At 32.6% G+C, this 20,349-nt stretch overlaps 1 protein-coding gene across 1 annotated transcript in view; it reads left to right on the top strand.

The window, feature by feature from the left end:
* Positions 1 to 14,379, top strand: part of LOC124358108 (rab3 GTPase-activating protein non-catalytic subunit-like) — a 57,635-nt gene extending 43,256 nt beyond the window's left edge. The window contains exons 20-28 of the mRNA XM_046810402.1: positions 1,310 to 1,496; positions 2,591 to 2,772; positions 4,554 to 4,741; positions 4,922 to 5,135; positions 6,066 to 6,209; positions 8,413 to 8,553; positions 8,892 to 9,047; positions 11,954 to 12,095; positions 12,859 to 14,379. Of these exons, the coding sequence (XP_046666358.1) occupies positions 1,310 to 1,496; positions 2,591 to 2,772; positions 4,554 to 4,741; positions 4,922 to 5,135; positions 6,066 to 6,209; positions 8,413 to 8,553; positions 8,892 to 9,047; positions 11,954 to 12,095; positions 12,859 to 12,878 (1,374 nt within the window). The 3' untranslated portion in view covers positions 12,879 to 14,379. The remainder of the gene's footprint in view (positions 1 to 1,309; positions 1,497 to 2,590; positions 2,773 to 4,553; positions 4,742 to 4,921; positions 5,136 to 6,065; positions 6,210 to 8,412; positions 8,554 to 8,891; positions 9,048 to 11,953; positions 12,096 to 12,858) is intronic.
* Positions 14,380 to 20,349: the final 5,970 nt, after the last annotated feature.

Raw genomic sequence — 20,349 nt, forward strand, 5'->3', positions numbered from 1 at the left:
TGCAGATGACACAACTCTACTTTTTACAAATGACACACCTCTCGGACTACTACACATGGACATTTTAACATCAACTGACAATGCAATGCAATACTGTCTTCAAAGCGATCTCGCAATAAATCCGTCTAAAACCACTCAGATCAACTTCAGCAGAAGACATGAGCAAATCCCGGAAACTCCCCAATATTATAGTTGACAATACAACAAAGCTACTGGGTGTAACTATAGATAGTGCTCTTTCATGGAATGACCACATACACAACCTCACCAAAAAACTTTCATCAGGCATCTACGTGGTAAGAAGAATAAAGTGGATTGCAAGCACAGATGCAGCCAAAGCAGCTTATTATGCTCTTGTCGAATCCCATTATCAGATATGGAATACTATCTTGGGGGGGAGGAACATCTGAGTGCAACATGAATAAAGTTTTAGTCCTTCAGAAAAAAGCAGTCAGAGCACTTGCAAACCTGAATCATACAGACAGCTGCAGAGATGCCTTCAAGTCACTGAAGCTCCTAACCGTAACAGCACTTTATCTTCTTGCAGCAGTCATTTACACCGACCAGATGGACTTTCCCAGGAATGAAGACATTCATTCATACAATACACGAGGAGCATTAAACTACCCTCTTCCTACCCATCGGACAACACATTTTAGTAAAAAACCATCCTACCTGGGCCGTAAAGTTCTAAACTCACTTCCACAAAACCTCAAAAACCTCAGAGGAAATGAACTGAAGAGACGTCTCCAGGACTGGCTAGTGGAACGACCTGTCTACACTATTAACGAATTCTACAATATTGTAAAGCAAGAGACATAAAATATCATTTCATTTCTGTTGACGCCATTGTATTTCTTGAAGAAACTACAAATAAAGATTCTTGTCTATTGTCTATTGTCTATTGTCTATGAAAGTACTTGAAATATATGCCAGATTTGTATAGTGGAAGGCCAAAGCATTATAATTGGTGGAATGGTATGCAAATGAGAATCCCCAAAACAATACCCATGATAAGAAATGGAATGGCCAAACATTAGTAATCACTGACAATTATGATCACAACCAAAAAAATCTTATTATTTTGTATGATAAGTGCCTTAATATTGGTGGCAGTTGTGTATAAAAGTAGATAAAAGTGTGGATTTTCATTTGGAAGCAAAATTGTTCCAAAATATTTATCAAAACTTTGCTTGCTTATAAATCACGTCTCATATTTATGCAATGTCTGAATGCATTAGCAAAATTGTGCGTAAAAGTTTTTGAAGTGGTTTAAGATATTTGCAGCGAGTTAAATGTTTGCCTGCAGGTGCGGACCCTGGACAGACTGAGTGTACTGAGGAGGCAGTTCCCCTACAGCCTAGCGGACAGTGTCCTGCTAGCGAACATTACCTGGGAGTATATCCTGGTGTGGAGCAAGCAAGTGGACCAGTTACAGACACTCCAGGCTGCTATCACCTGCTTGCGAGTTATACCCAGTCCTCATCTCAAGCATGGTACAAACTCACGTAAACAGAATTGGTTTCCAAATCTGCATGTAATGAACTCTTAAAAACAGATTAACTATTCACATCACTTCTACAAACTTTTTCCGGCCATCTTATTGTAAAAAAAAATATTAATTAGATTTTGTTGATCAGTAGTAAATTACAAAGTCATATGTTTAAAAAAAATCATGTTTGTTTATATGGCTTTTAGAAACAACTTTTTAACTAACCATATCTACATAATATATTGACATTTTGAGATTAGTCAATATAACTAAGAACATATCCAAAAAGAAAGTTATCGCTATATATTAACACTTGCTTTAAAACTTTCTTTACTTAACTCTAGAAGCTGCATCCACTTTATAATGATGCAACAGAACTTTTTAATTTTATTTTAGAGTTTCATTATATGCTTTATAAAATACATACAATAACTAAATGCTATATAATTGCTGTACGCAGTTGTAATAAAAATATTTGTATAATTTTTTATTTGGGTGACAAGAAACTGATTAGATGTTTTTAATTAGTAATTTATGTTTGACAGACGGATTTTTTGTTTTGCGTTTCATAAATGTTATGTAATTACATTAAAAACATTAATTCCTAATCGAAGATATTCAATAATTTTAGAATTCAATTATTTACATAAAACATCTTGAATATTTGAATGCTTAATAAGGATTGTCGATCGAGGTTTGAAGTATATCTTTAAAAAGCTCTAGTAGAATTTTTTTAAATCATGTTTTTATTTCTAATACATCTTGTAGAAACCCATAACGACTTATTTTTGTGTAGTAAATAAATATGTACAACAGGTAGTGTAATTCAAAATTTTCCAATATGTATGTTGACCTGAAGAGTCATTAACCCTACGAAACTTGAGTTCTTTTTTGTAATATATATTGTTTTGTCTTATACCAATAATGTTATGAAATGATTTAACTTTTTGTACATAGGTTACTTTCTCTGACAACTTTTCTATCCCATCTCTTCTAAACTACAACTGAGAATTATTTTAATTTTATTTCTCATTGGTTAATTTAATTATTTAAGTGTTCAATGTTGAAATAAATGTTTAGTTATCTCGTGATGTACAGGAGTCTGCTCATTGATGTGGACGATGCACCTGAGGGCCCGGTTCGAGTCTACCATACGCCTCATAAACAAGGTGGGCAAGGTCCCCAAGGAGCGACTCTGCCGGCAAGACATTGGCCTTTCTGAGCTCCAGATCGCAGACTTCTTCAGCATTTGCTCTGACTTCCTTGACATTTTTATGGAGGTTAGTTTCAGTAACACTTTGGATTTCATTTGTTTCTATGGTTGTTTTATTCACGCTACAGATTTAGTTATTACTTTTATAGCAATTCTGTTTATATATCTATTTTTTTAGCATTTATAGCAAGAAGTATTTGATTTTAGATTCTTTGGAAGATGCAATAAAGTTTAAAATTCTTTTTTCTCAAATTCTTTTACATACCAAATTAAAATGTTTTTCTGACAAAAAAAATTAGTTTTATAATTAAAAAATATTGATAGTTACCAATAGTGGTGGAGATTTGATGTATTTAGGTTTACTTTATAAAATTACCATTTGTAACCTACACCTTTTTCATCAGTAGGCCATATCTTTCAATATTTTGCGTAGTCAATAGTCAATAGTCAAACGTCTTTATTCATGAATCATGTACATTGGTGGTACAGTGAATAGTGTCAAAATAAAATATAAACCTAAAACAAAAAATAATACATACTACATACAGAAATGTTGTGTAACTACAGCTAACTATGGGAGATGGAAAACTCATCTAATGAATAAACTGCTAAATTTGTTATTGTTATTCGTAGGTCTCATCCTCTCCATTTGAAATTTATTTTTTTGTCTAATACAGGCAGAAGTTTCTTAATTGTAAATACGTCCTTTATTTAAATAAAAATCCTTTACAGTAATTAAAATCACAGACCGATCTAAAAGTGCATTGTGTTCTAAAAGTATTTTTCTAATTTTTCCCCAAAATTGACAGTTTAATTTCAGGATGTTCTTTGGATTCTATTATAATGTTTTTAATTGTACGTTTGGAAACGTTACAATAAGCAGGCTGACTCCGTTGCTTTCACTATTGGAAGTGATCTTTTTCTTCTTTGTCACAACACTCAATAGCATGTCTAATAAAGGCGAAAGTAACATACTGACAAGAAAATCGATGTCAGCTCTTTCTTCGGCACCGCATTGTGCCTTCAGAAACAATAGGGCAGGAAGGCGATGGTCAGGCAGGGAAAGAGTAAAGGAAAGCCGTTTCTGGTCTTATGCTATGGTGTCCTAGACCTTAGTATAGTAGTGTTTGTACAAATTTTGTTGGTTGAGGTTTTTTTAATTGGTATAATCTTTTCAGGTTACCTAATTAGTTCTTTTTTAAATTGATACACAAAGTGGTGTTACCTCAACAACTGAAGGTCCACTATACTATATTAGTACCCGCACAGCCCAGCCCTTCATTTATTGTTGTTTACTTCTCTAGAGCAGGGCACTGGGTGAGGAGTCACCCAAGGAGCCAGTACGCCACGAGGGACTGTGGGAGAGTAGTGCTGTGCCACCGCTTCAACAGCTTGCTCTAGAGTAGGCACCATCCAACACCATGATCTGCTACTCCTGCTGTCTCAGCATCCACACAGCTCTTGGATATATTGTTTTTTACTTCTCTAGAGCAGGGCACTGGGTGAGGAGTCACCCAAGGAGCCAGTACAACACAAGAGGGACTGGAAGAGTAGTGCTGTCTGTACCACCGCTTCAGGATCTTGCTCTAGAAAACAGACACCATGATCCAACCTACTGTCTCAGTATCCACACAGCTCTTGGTATATTGTTTTTTACTTCTCTAGAGCAGGGTACTGAGTGAGGAGTCACCCAAGGAGCCAGTACGCCATGAGGGACTGTGGGAGAGTAGTGCTGTGCCACCACTTCAACAGCTTGCTCTAGAGCAGACACCATCCAACTATGATCTGCTACTCCTGCTGTCTCAGTATCCACACAGCTCGTTGGTATATTGTTGTTTACTTCTCTAGAGCAGGGTACTGAGTGAGGAGTCACCCAAGGAGCCAGTACGCCACGAGGGACTGTGGGAGAGTAGTGCTGTGCCACCACTTCAACAGCTTGCTCTAGAGCAGACACCATCCAACTATGATCTGCTACTCCTGCTGTCTCAGCATCCACACAGCTCTTGGTATATTGTTGTTTACTTCTCTAGAGCAGGGTACTGAGTGAGGAGTCACCCAAGGAGCCAGTACGCCATGAGGGACTGTGGGAGAGTAGTGCTGTGCCACCACTTCAACAGCTTGCTCTAGAGCAGACACCATCCAACTATGATCTGCTACTCCTGCTGTCTCAGTATTCACACAGCTGTTGTATATTGTTGTTTACTTCTCTAGAGCAGGGTACTGAGTGAGGAGTCACCCAAGGAGCCAGTACGCCACGAGGGACTGTGGGAGAGTAGTGCTGTGCCACCACTTCAACAGCTTGCTCTAGAGCAGACACCATCCAACTATGATCTGCTACTCCTGCTGTCTCAGTGTGCCAGAGCTCTTCACCTCTTGGCTGTCTTCTCTCTAAGGACCACTCGCCCCCTCACTGTCTTTTTTGACTCAATTGTAAGTTCTGTTACTTTAGTGTGCACATAACTATAATTATAGGGAATGGTTATATTTTTGTTATTGTTCACAGACAAATGTTGTAGTTGCATAAACATGTATAGTCAATATGATTAAAAATATTATAAAAATGTTTTAGAACATTTTATAAATAGACCACACCATTTTTTCATTCGAGTATAATAATTTTTTAGTAGTTTACAGACACTTCAATACACAAATAGATACAAATAATTTAATTTGGTTTATTAATGTGAAATTATTGTTCATGTATAGTGAATTCTGTCATTTTATTCCAGTGTGGTAGTACAGAAGTGGGATACAACTTTGTAAATAAATATTTTTCTCTGCTCATAACTGATCTATAGAATAGAATAGAATAGAATAGAATAGAATAGAATAGAATAGAAGCTATTAAGACTGGTTTTATAAATTGATTCGAACTAAGCCAGTGATATTTTGTGCAGTACTATTGTATGGCACTGTGTGTATTTACTTAACACTCACACCTTTAATAGAAGCATAACATTTAACAGAAGTGTTATAATTTACCACTTCCTGATGTTGTTTTGGTTAGCAAATGCAGAAATTGAGGGTCCTAATTAACTCAGATATGTATCTCTGTAATTCTCTCAGTAGTGTAATGCTGACATAAAAACCATTATTTATTGTTAGAGTGATCTTCAGAGCTCGCTCTTCACAATGTTCGCTTTTAGAAGTTTCTAAAACAGAAATCATAAGGTCAGAATGGCTTGACATAATGAAAATTTGATTAATTAAATAGGAAGCAAGAATTAGTAAAGTTTAGGAACAATTGAATAAACAATGAATAATTGAACTGTACTGAGAGGTTGTTTTTCAGTGCAACAATAACAAATTTGTTACACAAAACTCATTTTACGTTCCCAAGTTTGTTACACCTGTTTGTAGGGACAGAGTGCACTGTTTGCTGATGTGAGTGCTCACACCCAGCTTCCCAGTCACGTGGTGGACACAGCACTCACAGAGGCCAGAACTCAGTTCTTACTGCGGGCCGTCAGCGCCGCCACAGCCACAATCACTCACCACGATGGGGTAGGTCTACCGATGGATGCACCATGAATCTTACAATCCATCATTATGCAAAACCCCTTACTATTTGGGTATTAGTAAATTCCAATTTGCTGGAATGCCAGAATTTAGTAAATTCCAGCAACCAAGTCGTTTTACCAGATTTTAGCATTAAAAATGTACTACTAAACAAGGTTTACTATACTTTCTTTGAATTTCTCCAGGATAATTTTATAACAAATTAAATAATGTAAAAGAACATGGGTATATTTCCTTTGTCTTATATGTTGCATGTAATATATCATTAATTTCATTGTGTATCAGTACCTTGTTCCTCACCAGACTACAGTGAGAACTGTTATCTAATATTGATGATATCTTTGGTTTCAAAGTGACAATAGCATCGCATACCGATGCATAGGTTATATCAGTAGCTTGTTCTTCAACAGATTACAGTGAAAACTGTTATCTAATAATGAAGAACCAGAATATGTCATGACTCATTCTGATGTCACCGCGGTTCAACTAGACTGGCTGTTATTTTGAGTGACAGTCCGATACTTTCAACGGAGATGATAGCCTTGTAACATTTGTGTGATTATACTTCCAGGAATCAGTCAATCTTATGTATCCTGGATTTATTGTTTCAAAGCTAAATAAAATAATGTTTATAAAACAACAACATCGCATTTTGTTTCTTTATTCTATAATTAATATATGTAAAACAAAATAACAAATTAGCTCTCTGTTACGTTTATTAAGTTTAAAATAAATTCTTTGTTATGTTTAATTTATTTTGATTTTCCTTCATTTCTGGTATGTTTGGATTTGTATTCATCCAGATCACTTTCAATCCCAATTAATCCAGATTAATGAGTTTATACTGCATATTTATAGCAATGAACTCTCTGAAACTTTGAAAGAGCTATTTTTCACAATACTTAAATGTAAGAACTGGTGTCCCACAGGGTTCAATCCTGAACCAGTATTTTTTTTTTTTTTTTTTTTTTTTTTTTTTTTTTTTTTTTTTTTGCTTATGTAAATGATTTACCTGGTACTATTGCTACTAACCATGTGAGCTCTTTTATGTTTGCATATGACCTGGCCGTACAAGTTAATGTAATAATATTTTGTTTGCTACTGATTTCCTTTGTAATATTAGTGACATTATTTAGGACTGGTCAGCTGCCAAATAAATTCTGTCTTAATAAAGATAACACCCAGAATCTAGAATTTTGTTTAAAACCTTCTCTAGCCAAAACAATGTTGACTATGTTAAATTCTTAGGAGTCATTCTTCAGAATACATTAAATGGGATAGGCACGTTGAAATGTTATGCAATAAAGTGTCTAATGGTATTTTTATACTAATTAGACAAAGATATATTGAAACTGCAGACATCCTCATTACTGTCTACTATGCTTACCTTCATAGTTTCTTATCTTATTGAATTATTGTATAGGGCAATAATTGTAACACAAAAAGCTGTTAATTTTACAAAAACGTGCAATCAAGATTATAGCTAATGTAAACATAAGGATTCACTGTAAACCTTTATTTAAAAAGTATGGTATTCTTACAGTACCTGCACTGTATATTTTAGATTGTCTATTGTATACAAAAAGAAATTTACATGCCATACCTACAAATAGATCTGTTCATAACCATATTACTAGAAACTCAAGTTCTCTTAGAATATCTCAATGTAGTCTTCAAACCACTTTGAATTGTTTTGCTGAAACAGGCATTAAACTCTACAACTCTCTTCCTTCTCATCTTAAATCTCTTAAAATTAACTGTTTCAAGAAAAATGTAAAAAATGTATTGATTAATATCAACCCATACGACATAGGCAATTATTTTGCTGCAATTGGTTAGACAATTTGAATTTTTTTTCTGACACTGCTATACATTGTGAAGATGTTCTGGCAATAAAGAATTTGAATTTGAGTGTTCAATGCTCATCTCATCATATCAGTATTGACTGCAAAAGGTTTCAAATTAAACTTTTAAGAGTCTTTGTTCTTCTCTTGCCATCTATTTGAAATGTATTTTACGGTTTAAGTACATATGAATTGTATCTAATGTGTTATATTCTAGTAGTTTTTTTTTGTGAGCCACACTGTTAAATGCAATTTCAACACTCCATATTAGATAGTGAAATGTATGATATTTATGTGATCATCACATGATCAAGATTGTAAATTAAATTGTGTATTTCATACAGGAGTACAATATGGCAGCTGCAATTGAATGGATGAAGCAGTGTCTGCTACTAGCAGCTGACTGGTCGATATCGGCTGATCCTCTCCGTCGACAGCAATGCTACGAGTTGTACGCTCGTGGTTATGACAGACTGGCAGAGGAGGTAAGTAGCATCTCTTTATATAAATAGATTTTTACATGAACATTACCAACTTTTATGGTTATTAATAAAAATTATATTCTGTCCAAGATTAAAAAGAAATTTATTATGTATATTTTTCATATTTTCTAATCTTAAAGTTATTGTATAACAATTTATATTTTTAGGTACTCAGTGCATAAAATAAATTTACAATTTAAGTAATGTAATTAAATTTTTCGTTTTTATGAATCCCAGACGCTTTTAAATATTAATTACGTATGCTTCCTCCTCTGATTGCATGGTATAGCATGTAATTTGTGGATTGGAAGAAAACATAAAATGTGAGTAATGTTGTGCAGGTGCTTGTGTCGGTGAACAACACGTCAGCGTTAGGCTGTCAACTACTGACAGTGGCAGGACTGAGGTTGAGACTGTCCATGTCAGAGTCTAACATACAGCTGAAGGAGCAGATAGCCCACATGAGCCCTGCTCTCTCCACCTGGATATCCAACCTGGTTAGTGTGCCAATGTGCTGGATAGTGTGGTAGATCCGATTTTAAAGTCTCGTTAACCTTTTCTGGGCCAGGCGGCAATATATTGCCACCATAGATTGTGTCTGAAAAGTGCCAGGCGGCAAAATATTGCTGTCAGTGACATATGCGAAAAGCGCCAGGCGGCAATATATTGTCTCCTTGATATTCGTCGTTTTCTTAAATAAATACGACGTCAAATGATGAAAGTTTTATGTTTTTTTTTATTCCCTGGTATATTTGTAGATAATTAATATGAATATTATTTTTATTTTGGAGGTCTATGTATTTTTATTGTGTAATTGTCACGTGACATTATCAGCTGACTCGATCTATTGTTGTTAATTCTTTGTGCTCTAGTGTAATCGTATTATTGTATGCTGGATTCTTCTTCATTATTTTATTTTGTGGTTGTAAATATTAGTTGTTTTAATTGTTAGGTGCTTAGGTATTGGGTGTAGTAGTTACAATGACTGACAATTTGCGATCTCACAGGAGTGAAATTGTAAATAGCACATTTGTAAAATAGAAAAAGTGTAAATAAATTTCAAATAAAATTGTGTAAATATTTCTTGGTAAATAGTGTTTTTAACTCTATTGAAACTTTTTATGGATCCTACAATCATCTGTTTACCGGTACATCCATAATGTGAATATTTATTTTAAGTTTCTTGCAATGTAAGAGTCAGTTGCTTTAACACTTATAAAATGTTGTGAAGTACAGTTAAAAATGTAAAAGTTGTACAAATATTTATACAAAATGTGTCATAAAGAAAACATTTATTTATGAGAGAAATAACACAAAATTTTGTATGGTTGTTCCTTTCTAAATGTATAATATAATAAAGTAGCTTCCCACACTAAAATTATTTTTCCTTTTTTAGTTATTTGCAAAAAAAATAATTTTTTTATGTAATTTATTAAAACATTTATTTTTATTTTAAATTACTTAAAACTACATCTATATATTTTTTTGTTGATAGTATATATATATATATATATATATATATATATACACAAGTAATTTGGTGCAACTTTTAGGTCATTCTCTAATTTTTACGAAAACTTATAAATATTTTAATCTAAGAGACTGCAAAATCGCCAATTTTAGCCTGGCACTTTTGACTAGTCACAAGGGGATATGAGATGTGAAAACATTTTGCAACATCTCATATTTGCTCCTGGCCCTGAAAGGGTTAATAGCCCCTCATTGTTGTCAGTGTGAATTCTGTGTTAATGTTTATGACTCCTTATTGTTGCATAAAAAAATCATAAGTTAATTGTCTATTATGAATAATATTTATCACCAAATTGTTTGTCACAAAACAATGTTCACTATTAATTGTATGAGACTCACCTGTGTTTTCTAATTGCTCTAACCCTCTCTTTATAATAATAGATATACTACATTGTATTGTTTGAGTTTCACATAACTTATTTCATTCACTTTGAAATTAAATAATTGGGAATGTGTTCAAATCAGTATTGAAATCATTAATTTATTAAATATCTTATAACATTCTCTATGTATGTATTGAAAAAATTCTTATACTACAAAAAAAATCAATACGGTTAATTCTAAATTTACCATGGCAAGCAACCGTTAAACATTTATTTGCACAATTAAGAATTTTAACTGTTTACAGTCAATACATATACGATACAATAACTTACACAAAATTTAAAAATATACCTAACTATACCACTCATAGATATAATACTAGGAGTGGTATAATTTTGGAAAATCATAAATTAGAGCTGTTTAAAAAGAAAACTGAATACGCTGGTACACGATTTATTCAATACATTCCTATTGACGTAAAAAAAATTGAAGGAATCAATCCGTTTAGAAATAAATTAAAAAATTATCTCATATCACGATCATTTTATTCTTTTGAAGAATTTTTTGAGGGCTTGGGCCATTAAATATAAATAAAAATTGAGTTAATTTTAGTTGTTTAAATTAACAATGTTTATGTTAAGTTAACATAAGATTTTAGATAGGTTAACCTGTATCTGTGATGATATTAGTCTATCTGTATTTGTGACACTATTCTGACTGTATTTATAATATTACAGCTTTGAATAAAGATCTATGACTATGACTATGACTATGACTATTCACTTAGCACGTGCACACCAAATGTAGATTATGGAGTCTCATTTAAAATTAAATAAAATATTGGTAAAAACTTTCTCACAACGTGATGGCTTACACAACGGGGACCACAAACCGGAAATTGAGGGAAACCGGCAACTCTTTAGCCTCCAACCAAAACCGATATGTTCAACTTGAATGACAAATATCCTTCTTGTATTTGTTTTCAATTTCTGCTTACTGTTCTCGGTGCGAACCGTTTCAATTTAAATTTAACCAATATTGATCTGTTACAATAGTCGGAAAATGGTTGTCCTGTTTTCACCACATTGCTAATTCAATTTAACAATCACCAAAAATATGCGTCAAGCCTGAGTAATACATTATTTTGTATGTTTTTTGTGTCAGGGAACATAGATTTCATTAGTAATGTGGAATAAAGTATGTTTATAAAAAAAGGTTTCATGTGATAAATGTTTTAAAGTTGTTCAAATGTTTCAAACTTCACATTTTCTCTAGGGATTTTTAATTTTTGTAATAATTCAAGATTCAATTAAATTGAAGTAATATTTTTTTGTAATGGTACAAACGAATCGTTACATTGAATGTTGTCAATTATTAAAAATAAAGAACTAGAATTTAAACTAAAACTTAAGTCCTAATCACTAATCTTTGCTACTATATAATGTTATAGTGACAAACCTGATTTGTTGGTATTTGTTTATAGCTGAAAGTATTTGAGATATATTTCTACTAGAAAGGAAACTTCAAATTTGGTATGGATGTTTGACAGAATGAAGCACCAGTGGAGCCGGCTCAGCTGACTGACACCTTAGAGCTGGTTGTAGTGGTATCAAGTCTCCTAGAAGAGAACAGTGATAACAGAAGGTTGGCAACACTGCTGCTGGATGCCTTAGCACACATTGTTAACAGAGGTTGGTACAACTGGGGTTACAATTAAATACATTGATTTCTATAGTTGGACTAATTTTAAATATATAAAGTCCCAATTTTCTACATCATAAAACATCCCAAATATTTTTGTATGTACAAAAATTTGGAGTTCACCCATGAGATCATAGATGTCTGGAATATGTTCAATAATTCACTCCTACCGGCCAGATTTGCTTTAATGATAAAATAAAACCACTTAGCGCATTGTATTGTTTGTTACAAATAATTCAGGAATTGATATCGAGTTCAGAATTGAGAATCAAGATTACAATTTAGGTATCAGAATCAAATTTTGTTGCATTGGCCCATCCCTATTTTTTAACAATCTTGAAATCTCATTGTATTTTGTTGACTGGAAATTTGAGAATTGGGGATGAGTGGATGTCAAGACTTTGTCTTTTAAATAAAAATGTATTTGAAGTCAAATAAATATCCACATAGCTTAGCGAAGATTACTCTGTTGTTTGCTAATTGCTTTTCTTGTACATTGCTTTGATCCACATTTTTAATCAGAATTGCTAAATTTAATACCTCGAAAATCAAAGTATCCAAAACATGAAAAATAACTTTTTCAAAACTGCTGTGTCTTTTATTTTCCAAACGATTAATCTGATAACAGCTGAAATTGTTTAAAAGTACATATCATATTTTGTACTGTAGTTATTATTTAATCTTTAAGCAAAAACATATGAAAGTTATTAGAATCTTGTAACATTGGATTTAGATGAAATATTTCTTTTCTAGGTGGACAGAATGAGAGATGAGTCAGAGCTATCCTGGAACTCCCTCTTCATCATTTTAAAATTGGTGTTTTCACAATCCTTATCAAGAAAAGATTACATCAAGCTCTTTTTGGTGGAGCATTATTGCAGTTATTTATTTAGGAAATTATAACCTCAGTTCTTTGATTGGTTTTCATTACTGCACATCTACAGGTTTGCATCGGCTAAAAACATCAACTAGGTATAATATATATTGTGTGATTAATGCTCCTTTATTTGTAAGTTATAAAATGTTTTACGGTTTTAATGTTAGCTGTTTTGTGCAATAGCATGTGTGTTTCTTTGTCACTTTGATATTATATTTACAATATTTCCTACTTATATATGGCTGTTGGGATTCATTGAAGCTAATAAATGTTCACTGTTCACATTCAATTCAGGATAACGTAGCATGTTTTATCAGGACTTGAAAAAGTTTTTGTAATTATTACATTTATTAGAAAACTACACAAAATAGTTATCTTGGAGGAATTGTTTTTATTAAAGTCAGTAATATGAAATAAAGAAGCTAATCTTTGTGAAATGGACAAGTTCAAAGTAATGTCCCAATAAAGTAATATTGTAATGGACAAATTTGTGTTATATGTAAATTATACTTTTTAATTGTGTTTTTAATTTGGTGATAAATTTTAAATGAAAATAGTTATTATTACAATCTCTTATTTTGTAAATGTTCCAAATTATTGTAATAATTGAACAAATTTTTGTTGCTCATGCATTAAAAATACAATATTTTCAGTGAAAATTTATAAAATTGCATCTTGCCTTTAAGAGTTGGAAAACATATTAAATATAAATATATAGTGACCTGATAATTCCCCTGACTTATCTCCGCTTGACTGCTTTCTTTGAGAATACCTCAGAGGTAAAGGTTATCAAACTTGGTCTAAATATCTTATCCAAACCACACTTAGTGTAGCACAAGAAACTCAAGATAGTCGGCATGCCCAAAAAAGCAGTAGCCAACTTTTAGAACTGCTTAGCATGTTGTCAGATAGCCATAAGAAAACTTTTGAAAAACTATATTTGGACAAAGTGAGCATTGTCTTGAGGCTAGGTTTTTCTTTGTCAATTCAACTTTACTATATTTAAGACATTTTGTAAAATTTTGAACAACAATTCCTTCCAGCTGGATTCACCTTTTGGAGTCAGGTTTGTGGCATTGTTTTCAGTACAACTAGAAGTTCAAAATTATATACAACTCAATATAGAAGATCATGAAAGATTTTCTTCTAACTCGTGTAAACAAAGGTGATATCTAATCACAAACAAGAAAAAGAAATTTCTATAATCACGTATCTGTACTGGATTAAAAAAAAATTATTTTTCTTATTTTTAGTGTTTTGAAAATAGTGTTAGTGAAGCCTACTATTGTTTAGGAAATAGGCAAAATGTTCTCTTGTGTCTATTTGTCCATAAGATATCAAGTTTGAATTGAGCTAAAGACTTAATTTTCCATGAAACTTCAATTCCACAAAACCAAGATTGATATTAATGACAGTGCATGTATCAATTAAGCTAATACATGATATTTTGCACAAAATTTTGTTTTTACATTGCGAAATTGAGTTTTATGACGAAACCCCCCCCTCCCTCCCCCCCCCCCCCCCCCGAAAAATGGCCCTCCATGGGATTATCTGATTGTTATCAAAGGCTCACTCAACAGGGGTTGGCAAAATGCATTTGTTATCTGACTGTCTGCAGGTTTCCCCAAGAGGGATCACTTCTGGTTGGTTTATACTTTCTAGTTAACCTGTTGATTAGTGAGTTTTTTTTAGTGCGCATGGCTCAAAAAGTGACTTTTTAAATTTTTTTGAGTATTTTATTTTGGTTATTCAAATAAAAAATAGGTAGGCCTCCATCTGCGTCTAGGCTAACACTTGACGCGTTCACACTGTTAGGAAATAAATCACTATCCAATTCTTCGTCTCTGAATCCAAAAAGAACTCGCATATTTCATCATCATTTAGTTGGCTACGGCCAGCCATTGGCAACAAAACTAATTAGGTTTGTAATAAATCAGACTAATCACATGAGAAAAACAAAAACATAACCTCTAACACGGGTTTTAATGTCACAGCAAGAGGTAAACTACTTGTTCCCGCGAAGCCACTTGTAGGGCTTTGTTACAGAACAAAACAAAACTGAACGCTCCTACGATCTAGCGGATACTCTGAGAACTACTTGGGCCAGTGATGTTCCGTAGTACTTACCACAGCTGCTAGATGTCTAGAAATCAATATCATTATGAGTCGCAAGTATTGCGGTGAAACTAACCAGTAAAACTGTTCAAACCGCAACAGTTGCGCCGTTACTAACCAATACCTTGGCGCACTGCGCAGCAGATGCTGCGGCGCTATTAGTCAACAGGTTAAACCAACATTGTGTACAGCAAAAACTGATTGGTCACTTACATCTGAGAAACTCAATAAATGTACAGGAGAGGCACATTGTTATGTTATGTTGGAGTAGATTGATAGGTCTTGATGACTGTTGCAGTGGGTGGGGCTTCCTTAGCGGTGTAAATTTTTGCAAGCATAAATATGAGGAAGTTCTTTGTTTGAAGTTTGTTTTTGACTATGGAAGGATTGTGAAGGAAACAGGATTTTTCCAGACATTTGCCATCGTGCAGTGATACAAAAAAATCAGTAACACTACGTTTCGAGATCTGCAATCTGATCTCTTCTTCAGCTAAATAACTAACCTAACACATAATTACAAACTATATAGTTTATACAACTATATAGAACAAAGTTAGCCACCCTTCCTTCCATGACTGAGATAGAAGCTGTGTCTATTATCCATTCCATGGCGGATGTAACTTTGAATCTCACCAGAAGGTGGTCCCTACCTCCAACCTTATCCATCCTTAATATCCTGTAGCTCCAGCAGTAGTGCAAATGTCCTTTTTGGGCTAAGTGTAACTAAAAATATCTCGGGTTTCTTGTCCCAAGTGAACAGCCGTCTTCAAGATATCTCAAAAAAGAAAATGAGCTATTGGCTTGAATATTTGTATGAAACTTTATTTCCACATAGGCAAGATTGAGTTCTGCAATGGTGCATGTTCTACTCATTCCATCCTTAGAAAAGTATGTTACGAATACACGGTTTGACGAATATCTACCTTGTAATGTAAGATATACACTGGAAATGATTTTGTGAAAATGTTTTTATCACTAATTTGGTTGTTCTAAGACCGTCAGGAAGATTTTTAATATTTTGGTGTCAAAATAAAATAAGTGACAGTCACGCTATGTGCTTAATATGGTTCTTGAGCATATTTATTCTCAAAATTTGGATTTTTCAAATTGATGAAAAAGGTTTGTTAGATTCTTTGAGCAAAACTTGATCAAAAAACTAAATATCATTTAAAAGTTCTTATTGAGAATATTTCATTTTCAAATGTAAATTGTGTCAATGATTTGGTAATACAATACAATTACATTTCTGTTAGAGATGCTATTGAAGAAGACCATGAATTGGTCAACTCTCCACTGTTATTTGGAGAAAGATTTGTATGCAGATAAACAGTTAATAGACTTTAAATGTGGTGCTTTCAATTCTGTTAAGTGTAAAAAAGGGATTTTCAGCCTAGTTTTGTATTGAGTTGGTATTCAGTTATTTTAACAATATTCTTAATAAAATATAATGTATGTATTACAAATATTAAGCCAGTGACTAGAGATGTGAATAAAACAAATAATCAAAAACATACATGTTACTATGTAAAAAAACAAACTATGAAGCACATAAACTTATTTGGTACTTTGGTATTTGTAACGAAATAGACAGGGTGTCTCTTAATCATTTGATCAAAATTTACCACATTTATCATACTTAGTAACACTATCATGCAGAATATGAATTTTCTGCAGGCATCCCTTTAAAAATGGCGCTAGTTCAAAATTTCAATATCAAATTTTTCTATCTACAAGTTTAACAAAAAAGGTCGAAATACAAAATATTTAAGCAATGTGAAAGTAAATCCAGTAGTGTATCAGATTTTATCACAGAGTTCAGGATAATTAAGAAAATTCATTTTTTTCTAACAGTTGTTTTTTCTGTTTATATATAAAAAAAAAGGAGGAGTGCATTAGTCCAATAACCTCAGCAAGTCAGTATCTAAAATGATACCTGCAGAATGTTCATATTTTGCATAATTGTGTAATTCATTACAACAAAGTTTTCTTCAGTTTCCTGAATTTATCATAAACCGTTCATGAGATTGTGTTATTTTTCCAAAAAACACACATATAGGCAGATAACTTCTATACTAAAGGATACACTTTATTATTTATTATTTGTTAGTTTTTACCTACCGAACAACGTGGTTAAGTTTGAACAAATAGTTGCGAGACATCCTGTATATATATGGCACTTTATACACAAGAAATCATTATGTGATAATATTGTACTTTAGTTATATAATTCCATAGTACTATTTAAAGCTTATTTTCAAGGTTATAACAAAGGAAATATTTTCTACTTTAATATCATATGAAAATTATCAAACAGGAGGTAAAACATAGTCTACAAAATATTGCTTCAAACGTTTTAAAATATCAAAATTAAGCTTAATCAAATTATAATATTTTCTTGGAAAGATATGCTTGGGAAATCTGACAATCCGAGCCAAGAGCTTTACTTTAAGTCTATTTATGTGTTGGAAGTATCATATTAGTAGAATTCATTTGTGTGTATCACCTTCATGGAAACATTTAAAATTTTTCTGATTTATTAAAAAGGCAAGCATATAACTAAAACTATTTTATTTTAGTATTAATATGATCACTATTAACCCTTTCCTGGGAGTATTATCACAGCAATTTCCTGTCACTACTGGGATAAATTAATATGGTTAATGTATAGAGAACAATTAATCACATTGTTACAAAATGTACTGAATGCTTTCTGATGATGTTGATGTTACAAAAATTATTTGACAAATGAGGTTTAAGGAAATAAAATATTAAATTGCATTTTTATAAACAAACAGATTTTATGTCTAGTAAATATAAAAAATATGATTGTAGGCTATTCTTACTATTCTGGAAAGTAAAACATTGTTGGTAATAAATAGTTTCAATAATTAATTCTGTAAGATAGCAACACAAGAAAGAAGGAATTGTAGACCAACGATATTTGTATCAATGGAGCGATATACAAGACATTTCATGTATTACTATCAAATAGTAGCACAAAGCAGAAAAACATTCAATGAATTACAGTAATTAAAGCAGCACAAAGCGGAGAGTATTATAGAGTAGTTCGTGATCAGCGCACGTTGGTGGTGCCATATGATATAATCCAAGATTGTAGTTTTATGTACCATGAGACTGTCCGATGTTTTTGTGTCGTGTGCGTTATTATAAACTACCAAACGTATGATGTGGTTCGAATGTGTGTAGGTGAAATTTAACTGTCCAAATTTGGTGACATCATAAGAGGTAGGGTTGGTGTGAAACTACCCACATGGTAACATATGTAGAAGCTCGTGTATTTCTTTAAATATGAATAATATTTAGCATTTACACCAAATGTTTACTAACACCAATATACTAGGTATAGGTTCTGTGATCAATTGAGGTTACCAACTTTTTTTATGTTATTTTCCCCAAGTTGTTATTCACCATTTCAAATTAAATTTGTATGTAACATTTAATTCACTGCATTCACCGCTTCACTTCAAATCATTGACTGACGAATTTAAATACTACATCAAAATCATTTGTAGCATGTGCTTCTTTCCCAAGACGAGCGAGAGAGGTCCTTCCTCTAGGAAAACCAACGAAAGGAAGAGACCGGGCAATCGCCCGCGGAGATAGGGTTGACAGAACCGGAAGTCGTGAGTTCCTATCCAAACTACTATATTTGAATTTAATATTTGTTAATATTACTTATAAATTATGTATTTTTTTGGTAACTATTATAATTAAATAATTTTAATTTATTCTAATGTAAAGTTGACTAGTCTTTTCTTTATTAATTATTTTAATCTTTACATGTGATTTGGCATTAGTCTAGGAGGATTGTATCTCCGCTTAACGATCTTTCCACGAACTATTTGAAAATTGAATTTGAATTGAACTGATCTGTTACAATTGATAAAGCTAAGTGCCTATTGAGCTAATGCCACGCTCCTCTGTTGAGTCACTGTTCCAGGACAGGGTTAATACAAACATACTTCTTTTAGTAGATGAATTATTCTAAGTATAAGTTGAAGATGGGAAGATAGTAGCGCACTCTGTACAGAATTTGCTGGTACAAACACAGATGGTAGCAGTGTACTGGTGCGGAACATGCCCACGTAAGGAAATGATAACATGATTAGGTGTGAGAGAGATAGTGAATGGTACTGGTATGACTGTTGTCTGTTTCTGAGTTCTACCATCTCATTGCTGCTGAACACCTTATCTCGCCTCTACAAATGTACTGGCTGTTGTCCGTACATCATTGTTGAGTTACAAATATGTACAGTTACAGTGTACAGGTTGCAGCCTGTGAGTGTGTAGTAGAATAAGATATATCTTGTAAATAATGAAGAATCAGTACGTATATTTTTTATTTCATTAGCGTAATATCAAGCATGTCTTTAGGAAGTGATTATGCTTGCTTATGTAAAACAGGATTTTGTTGAAAAAAAGTACCGTTAGAATTGTTATAATAATTTAAAAAAGAACATTATACATTTTTTATAACTGATGCAAACAGTTGATACAAAATCAATTAACAAAATCTTTGTTGCTCCCGGCTTGTTCCAGCATACCTCTAGTGTCCGTGTTCGCTTATGCGTTGACAAATTTCATTGAGTATGGTACCGTTGGAATTGTTATACAAATTACAAAATTGTTGGTTTCTTGTAATTTTTTTTTATAAATATTTTGGTTTTTTAAAAATATTATACTTAAAAAATTTTCAAGAGCCGGCATTTTGTTAATATTAAAGCAAATCACAACTTTATTTTTTTTAATTTTTCTTTTATTTATGGCTACTTTTTTGCAAATTTTGGTATCTTTAGCTTTACTAGTTCTAAACAAAGTAATATTTTTATAAAAAGTACAAAATAGTGGCTAGCGTCTAAACAACACATTTCTTGACCTACAGGACATTTTATGCTTGAAATAGTGAATACTAACTGCCACGACAATTTGTGACACCCTTTTGTGATCACCCTGTACATATACATATATACAGTACATATATATAAAATGAGGAATTCCATTTCTGATACTCATTATTACTATAATACTTTCAAAATCGTGAATATATGAATATTTCATACTTTATATAAATTTATAACCTAATCAAAAAAGTATGTTCAGTTTAACGTTTAACAAAACAAATTGTTTTTATATTATATCTAATCTCTACAGAGGATAAGAGCTCTTACCTTTAAAATATTTTATTAGTTGTAGAGCAGTTGGACATTGTCGTATTTTCAGGCCTCGTAAGA

Source organism: Homalodisca vitripennis, chromosome 3, assembly GCF_021130785.1.
Source record: "Homalodisca vitripennis isolate AUS2020 chromosome 3, UT_GWSS_2.1, whole genome shotgun sequence".
NCBI classification, from domain to species: Eukaryota; Metazoa; Arthropoda; class Insecta; order Hemiptera; family Cicadellidae; genus Homalodisca; species Homalodisca vitripennis.